Source organism: Dermatophagoides farinae, chromosome 7 (assembly GCF_024713945.1).
Source record: "Dermatophagoides farinae isolate YC_2012a chromosome 7, ASM2471394v1, whole genome shotgun sequence".
Classification (NCBI taxonomy): Eukaryota; Metazoa; Arthropoda; class Arachnida; order Sarcoptiformes; family Pyroglyphidae; genus Dermatophagoides; species Dermatophagoides farinae.
In genome coordinates, this window is record NC_134683.1 from 3,113,157 (window position 1) to 3,120,754 (window position 7,598).

The 7,598-nt window shown below is 28.3% G+C and overlaps 4 protein-coding genes across 4 annotated transcripts; 2 read left to right on the forward strand and 2 right to left on the reverse strand.

The window, feature by feature from the left end:
* The first annotated feature begins 1,046 nt into the window (after positions 1-1,046).
* Positions 1,047-2,243, forward strand: LOC124496692 (uncharacterized). Its single transcript, XM_047060250.2, has 2 exons — positions 1,047-1,102; positions 1,160-2,243. Exons 1-2 carry the CDS (start codon positions 1,088-1,090, stop codon positions 2,138-2,140), a joined length of 996 nt encoding a protein of 331 aa, XP_046916206.2. The 5' UTR covers positions 1,047-1,087; the 3' UTR covers positions 2,141-2,243.
* Positions 2,244-2,310: 67 nt separating this feature from the next.
* Positions 2,311-4,702, forward strand: LOC124496697 (uncharacterized). Its single transcript, XM_047060255.2, has one exon. The coding sequence runs from the start codon at positions 2,311-2,313 to the stop codon at positions 4,489-4,491; it is 2,181 nt and encodes a 726-aa protein (XP_046916211.2). The 3' UTR covers positions 4,492-4,702.
* Positions 4,661-5,786, reverse strand: LOC124496789 (uncharacterized). The gene is made up of 2 exons (XM_047060350.2): positions 5,160-5,786; positions 4,661-5,076 (listed from the first exon to the last, which is right to left on the reverse strand). Exons 1-2 carry the CDS (start codon positions 5,561-5,563, stop codon positions 4,809-4,811), a joined length of 672 nt encoding a protein of 223 aa, XP_046916306.2. The 5' UTR covers positions 5,564-5,786; the 3' UTR covers positions 4,661-4,808.
* A 777-nt stretch (positions 5,787-6,563) lies between these two features.
* On the reverse strand, positions 6,564-7,485 carry LOC124496736 (small integral membrane protein 12-A). Its single transcript, XM_047060298.2, has one exon. The coding sequence runs from the start codon at positions 7,376-7,378 to the stop codon at positions 7,049-7,051; it is 330 nt and encodes a 109-aa protein (XP_046916254.2). The 5' UTR covers positions 7,379-7,485; the 3' UTR covers positions 6,564-7,048.
* Positions 7,486-7,598: the final 113 nt, after the last annotated feature.

A 7,598-nucleotide genomic window follows, 5' to 3' on the forward strand; every position in this document is an offset into this window, starting at 1 on the left:
TCATTATCATTTAACGTGTGACATTATAAACAATAAACGACTGTTATTGAATTTAGATTACCGGTTCTTGTTTAGTGAATGAGTACATGGGTAACGGGGGGTTTTTTCTATTTAATCAAAAATGAATGTAAAGAAATAGGAAATTTTCCATAATTCGATTGTGCGATTATCAAATTGTTGGAAATTTTAATGAAAAATCTTATCATTTATATCAGTGAATTTTAAATTCTCATTTGATCAACAATTATGATTACAGACACAGACACAGACACATATGAATTCAAATAACAATTCTGGTGGTTGTAATAAAACAAAAAAGAAGAAAAAAAAGTTATCAGATTTGTGAAAGCAATCGATATATACAATATATCATTATCGTTGATTATTGTTATTTCAAATAAAAAAAAATTGACCCTGAAATCAATTTCTACTCCTATCATTGATGATGATAATGAAAATGACGATACAAATAATAAGAAATCAAAGCTTTACACACACACACACACACAAAAAAACGTGAAAATAAATCTTAGAAGATAATTTCAACATGATGCATCAATACAATGATGATTAGTGGAAGAATACGTAATTTTTAAATGAATTATTATGGTCATAAATTTGATGATGACCATTAAACATTCATCATTCTATTCTATTCTATAGAGTTCTTTGCCATTTTATCCTTGAAACCTAATTACATTGATATATTCTTTAGTTGTTATAGAATACGACCTTCTTTTTTTATGATAGGCTTTGGCTTTTTTTTCATTGGCTAAAATCTCCACTGTTTGCTATAGAATTATTTATCTTTATGACAATCTTTTCTTGAAATACATTATTCTGATTAACTATATTGATCAATAGATCAAGATTACAATGTGAATAATGAACATACAATTCATACACACAATAATTTTCACATTTAATTACCAAGGTTTTTGTTTCTTGTCCAGTAAACGTGTGAAAAAACCGGTTATTCTGGTGTTGGTTTTGTTTTTACCTGTTTAGTGAAAATTTTCGATTGGTATATAAATTGATCGAATGAAAATGACCATTAGCATAATTGAAAAGTGAAAATCAAACAAAAATGATAATGTTCAAAGTAAGATTGTTAAATTCTTACATTAAATTTTTGATTGTTTTTTTCTACTTGATATAGGCAATCGTTTTGTTTGGTATCGTATCGATCATTTCTGCCCAAATGATCATCGATAGTAAACGTTCTGGTTCCGGTGGTTTTGTTGGTCATAGAATAGTTTCAGGTGGTGGTTTTACTGGCAATACTGGTTTAATATCCGGTGGAGGATTTGTTGGTCATCAAAATGTTCCAGTGGTAACAAGTGGAGGTTTTGTTGGCCATGGCAGTAATATTCAATCATTTCCTTCGAATGGACGATATTTTTATGCCACTCCAATGGGACATTCATCGAATATTCCTTCATACATTGAACGTCGACAAACAATTATGCCAGTGGGATCATCACGAATTATGCCTAGTTCGATTTCATCTACTCAATTTGGATCATCAATTTATCCATACAAATCAACGATTGCTACTCAACCATCATCTTTTCGACGATTTCGTCGTAGTATTGATGGACTTCCTACCCATGATCGATCACCGACCGTATACTATGGTATTCGACAACAGAATGGCCAACAACAAAAACAACAATCATCATCATCATCATATGGTCAATCATCAATGAGCGGATATACTGGATCCAGTTATGATTATGGTTATGGTTCAGCTGATGAAACCGTTCCAAAACCATATCAATTTTCATTACAAAGTCAAGATGATGGTACTGGTAGTGCTAATTGGTATCAACAAGAACAATCAAATGGTGACGGTGTTGTTGTTGGTTCATATACTATTCAAGATCCAATAACCGGTATAATGAGAATTGTAAATTATCGTGCCGATGATGATGGATTTCATGCTGAAATTCAATCCAATGAACCGGGTGTTGTTGATTCTGATCCAGCTAATGCATCCATACGAACTATTATGAATAATGTTGGCACTGTAAATTCTGGATATTCATCCGTCAGTGGACAACAACAACAGCAGCAACAACAACAACGTGTTAATTATCAACAATATAAACAACAATCGTATGGTGTACCAACGTATTAAAAATTAACATGATGATGAGATGATCAAATTTTGATTTACATTGAAAAATCAAATTATTTAAAATAATAATAAAGTAATTCGTTTTATATATAAACAAATGAAATTGTAAAGAATTTCGTTTATTTTTGTTTTGTTTGTATTTTTACAGATTATTACTACACATTGTTACGATGAACATGATACAAATCTATCGATACATATTCATCATAATGATGATGATCATGATCATGATCATTTCAAATGTACAAAATATACCATTTATTAATCGTGAATTAATCAATTTTGAATGGTTTCCACATACATATGATACATGTGAATCAACATCATGTCAGAAATCAACAATGAATTGTTCATCAATATTATCGAAAAAATTTATATTGAAAACAATCGATATAGTAATGATTGATGATCAAATATATCAATTTATTAATAATAATGATGATAATAATGATCAATATATGAATGTTATTGTTTATGATATTTATAATCAAATATCATGTGAACATGACTGTTATCGTCGTTTTTATTTAGATGGTGGACAAATGATCCATATGAAACATATACAAGAATTAATGAATGAATATGGAATGTATAATGATTATATTGTATCCAATAAAAAAGGATTAACACATTTTCTTCTATATAAAAAAATTGATTCGAAAACGAAAAAAATTTTATACAATTTTGATTTACATTTAATGGTAGAAAATTATTATTATCATTTTCATTTGGAAACCAAATCGAATACAATAAGAAATATGGATGATCAACCAAGTATTACAATGTTGAATATTAAAAAAATAAAAAAAACAACTAATGATTTGTTATTCTTTATGGATTTGGATTTTAAGAACGTTCGTCTTTATGAACGATATTCATTTTTATTACATAATAATGGAATAACATATAGAATAACATCACATGAAAAACATCCATCATTATTTATGGTTAAATCGATTAATAAAAAGATCAATACATTTTATTGGTGTATAGAGGATCATATGGATTATGCATACATATGGACAAGAAATACTCAATCAGTCAAAGAACATCCAACATGCAGTCATGATGAACACAATTATCCATTGAATTTTCAGCCATCATATGGATTTTGTTTCAATAATTATATTTATCTAATATCATATAGATGGCAAAGAATTGCCATTGTAAATGTAGAAGCATTATATTCAACTGGACATCATCGAATTTCAATTATTTTTTTTGAAGAATTTTTTCTTTGCCAATTTAATGAATGGACAAAACCAAATTTTCATTGGTTTCCAATATCACAACAATCATCTGGTGGAAAAAATCATCATGGAAAACAAAATCCAAAACATCAACAACAACAACAACAACATCACCACCATCATAAACATCATGAATTTATCAAATGTCGTACATTCGTGAATGATTTATTAAAACATACAATCGGCATTTCAATGATGAATAATCGTTTATACATTTCTATACAGGATAATTTGAATCAAATAATGATATGGGAAAATTTTAATGAAACAACAATCAATAATATTGATCATTTTACACTTGGAAGATATGGTTATTGGGTTAAAATTACCGATTCCGGTTTCTATACTATATGGAATAAGATGTCATTTGTGAAACAATATGATCCTCATAATAATAATAGCCATCATATTAATCCAATAGCAATATCAATGTTAAATACAACTGTCAATTGTGATGATGAATATGATGTTGGTTCTAAAACATATTTTGCTGGCCATTTATTATGCGAACAATTTGGACAATTGGTAGATTTATATTGGGAAACAACAAAACAACCAGAATGTACAAAATTTGAATTACATTATACAAACATGACACATAATGATGATCATCAACAACAACGACAAAATAATGGACATAATTATCGTTTTGTTGAAATTTCTGGCCAAAATGAACTATATACAATAGTAATGAACGCAAATTATGATAAAATAGAAACGTTAAAATCACCAGTGAATGTATGGCGTAGAAAACCAGGTAATACACATATTGAATATATGGGTAAATTATGTTGGTCAATTGATGGTAATGAAATTCGTCTTATCAATACTGGTAATAATATAGATCATAATAAATTTAACGTTGATTATGATGATAATGAATGTGGTATTACCGCTTATTTTACATCGACAATATCATATGGATTTATTGGAAAAATCAATAAATTATATCTAGTATCATTGAAAAATTTTGAAATGATTATTGTTGATGCAAAATTATTATATGATTATCATAATCAAAATAATCGTTGGCATACTGTACGTAGAATAAGTCTTCATTTTTCAACAATTTTTAAATGTCAATCTAAACATCATCATTAACACACACATGGTGGAGATCACCATCATCATCATCATTTTATAAACAATAATCCACACATGTAAATCATTCGAAAAACCAAAGATGAATGGAAAAATCAAATCAAATCATTTCTTCAAAACAATGTAACATGTAACGACATCTGTTGTTGATTATATTGATTAAAAAAAATTTTCAATATTTTCAAACAAGGAAAAGTTATATGCATTCATTCATTTTTTTTTAATTAAAATTATATATGTCAACCACTGATTGTGAATAAGGTCAATCAATCAATCGATCAAAGTGTAAATAAAAAATTTTTTTTTCCATTTCAAAATCAATATAATAAATGTTGTGCAAGTAATTCATATAATTCAATTTCTTTGAATTTCTTTTTACCACTCAATAATAATGTCTCTAATGATGGCCGACCATATGATGATGAATATGGTGATGATGGCCGACCATATGATGATGATGATGAATATGGTGATTTATTATAGCTTGGATCATCATTGACACGTACTTTGATAAGACCATCCAGAATACTTAGGCCAAGATTTTTTCGATATGGATCTTTATCCAGATCCATTGTGTAGAAAATTCTATCATATATAAACAATTGTTGAGAAAAAAAAACAAAGTTAAATGATTCAACAACAACAAAAACAAAAAAAAAACAACTTACGGAACATGAACACCAACATGTTTACCACCATTGTTTAGGTTATGTACATCGACATCAATCAAACCACCAAGACCACCACCATTTTGGCTAGCACCTTGATAATATCCTCCATAATGGCCATTACCACCACCACCACCACCAGCACTACTACCACCGTATCCATAGGCATTATTTTTTTTATATCCACCATAATCATTATATATCGGTGTTTTTGATGTTGTCGTCGTTGTCGTTGTTTTTGATGATGAAGTGGAAATTTGACAATTGACAAAATTATTATTATTATTATGAATAATAATCATAATCATTAACATCATCAAAAAGGTCATCATCATCTGTATTCGAAACAATTTTATTGTCATTGTGGTGGGACATTTATTATTATTATTTGATGTAGAATTCATTGTTTTATTGTTGAAAATGGAAAATTTGTAATTATTATTTGTGTTTTGTGTACACGATGAGAATAATGATGTGATGATTTCAACAAAAAAAAAAAAAAAAATTTTGTTTAAAACAACAAATAAAGAATATGTTCCAACAGAAAATTTTATTCAAAAAACTTTTTTCATACACAACGAACGTCACACTGATGATCATGATGATGATGATGATTGAATGGTGAATGAAAATGATGTGGTGGAAATAGAACTATGTCACAATCGAAACTAATAAGATTCTCTCTATAATGATAATTGAATAGTATTTGAATGAGGAAAACAAAACAAAACAAAAAAAAACAGAAAAAAAATTTGGATCGATAACGCCCGTTTCGATAAGTTTCAAAAAACGAATAGGAAAAATGATTCGAACAATAAAAACTACAGAGATATAGGATATACAGATATATAGTGATAAAAGTAATTCAGCGGTGAGAAAATTTAAAATGTTTGTCCCATTTGATAATTGCGGAAAAAACAAAATTCAAAATCGAATACATTCATTGATAATTTCGATGAAAATGTCGAATGGTGGCATTGACATTGAAACGATACACGATGATGACGATGTTTGAATTTGTGGCCCCCTTTTTTTCCAACTGCCAGTTTCATTCGAATAGCAGAAACAAAAACAAAACAGAAAAAAAATCGATTGACTTTTTCTTCTTCAATTTGTAAATAATCATCATCCAAAAGGAAAAGGTCAGGAAAAATAAAATCCCTAGTCCGCGATTGACGCCGTCCACCTATTGAACTTATTTATCCACATTCATTTACTTATTTGAGAATGAATCCCCCCATTGCCAATCATTATCAATCTCAACCTTGTGGAAACGCGCGCACTTCCCATCATTATATCCGATTCATTCGATAGTAAAACAAACAAAAGAGAAAATAAACGAAGAAGATATGAATCAAAACACAAAACAAACATTTAACCGCCAGAAACACAAGGATGGATTAAATGATTGTAAAAATTTTTTTTTTCATTATTATCATCATCATCATTGAATGTGTATATGTAATATGGAGAAAAAATTACAATTCACGTTCCACACACAATCAAATGAATGTCGTACAATGTATATAATAATCTTTTCTATATTCTAATCGTTTTTTAATTAGACCATTTATATATATGTAAAAAAAATACAATAAATAAATTCTAATTGTAATGTAATAATATTTTCATTTTTGTGTGTCTGTGTTTGTATTATATATATGATTATAAATCATAAAAAAAATAATAACAATTATTATCAATGACAATGAGCGACATATTCCAAAGTTTTTTTTTTCAATGGATCTATTATGGATTCAATGGACCACAATGAAACAAACATTGTTTAAACAAAGCTTTGAATAATTTTTTGTTTTTTTTTTGTTTTGTTTTGTTTTTGTTTCGTTGACAATTTAGAAAATCGGTGAAAGACAATGATAATGATGTCATTAAGATGAAGATGATGTCGTTGATGATGAAAATGATGATGGCTTTAATGAAGGCGATAAATTTTGTTCGAATATTGTTTTCGAGACAAAAGATTTTTGTTTTAAACTTTCCACTTTAGTTAAATCTTCAATCTTTTCTGCTTCCAATAATTGTCGTAATAAACGTTCATCTCGTTCTAATTCAACACTTGGTTTTTGACCACCTTTCGGTTTATTTGGATCACGTATTGTCCATTCAATATTGTAGCCAATTGCACCAATGACCATAGCAACTGGTAACATTATATATGGTGCATAAACACGTGCAACTGATATTAATGCTGGTATCATTTTGTTTCATTAATTAATTTTTTGATTTTTTTTTTTTTGATCATCAGAACAGGTGAAAAAAAATATCGATATTCGATCATATAAAGGTCGATCAAATCATCTGTTGTATGAAAAGGGTATATCCCAGCTGGATTCCAGATGGCGCCACATTGATTTTTTTTTGTAATTAAATTCGATTCTAAATTCTTTGCCCCTCAATATGATGAAAATATTATCATTT

Coding starts and splice junctions, on each gene's coding strand:
- LOC124496697 (XM_047060255.2), top strand. CDS start 2,311: ATGAACATGATACAAATCTATCGATACATATTCATCATAATGATGATG.
- LOC124496789 (XM_047060350.2), bottom strand. CDS start 5,563: ATGAATTCTACATCAAATAATAATAATAAATGTCCCACCACAATGACA. Junction 5,077..5,159: donor CATGTTGGTGTTCATGTTCC/GTAAGTTGTTTT, acceptor TATATATGATAG/AATTTTCTACACAATGGATC.
- LOC124496736 (XM_047060298.2), bottom strand. CDS start 7,378: ATGATACCAGCATTAATATCAGTTGCACGTGTTTATGCACCATATATA.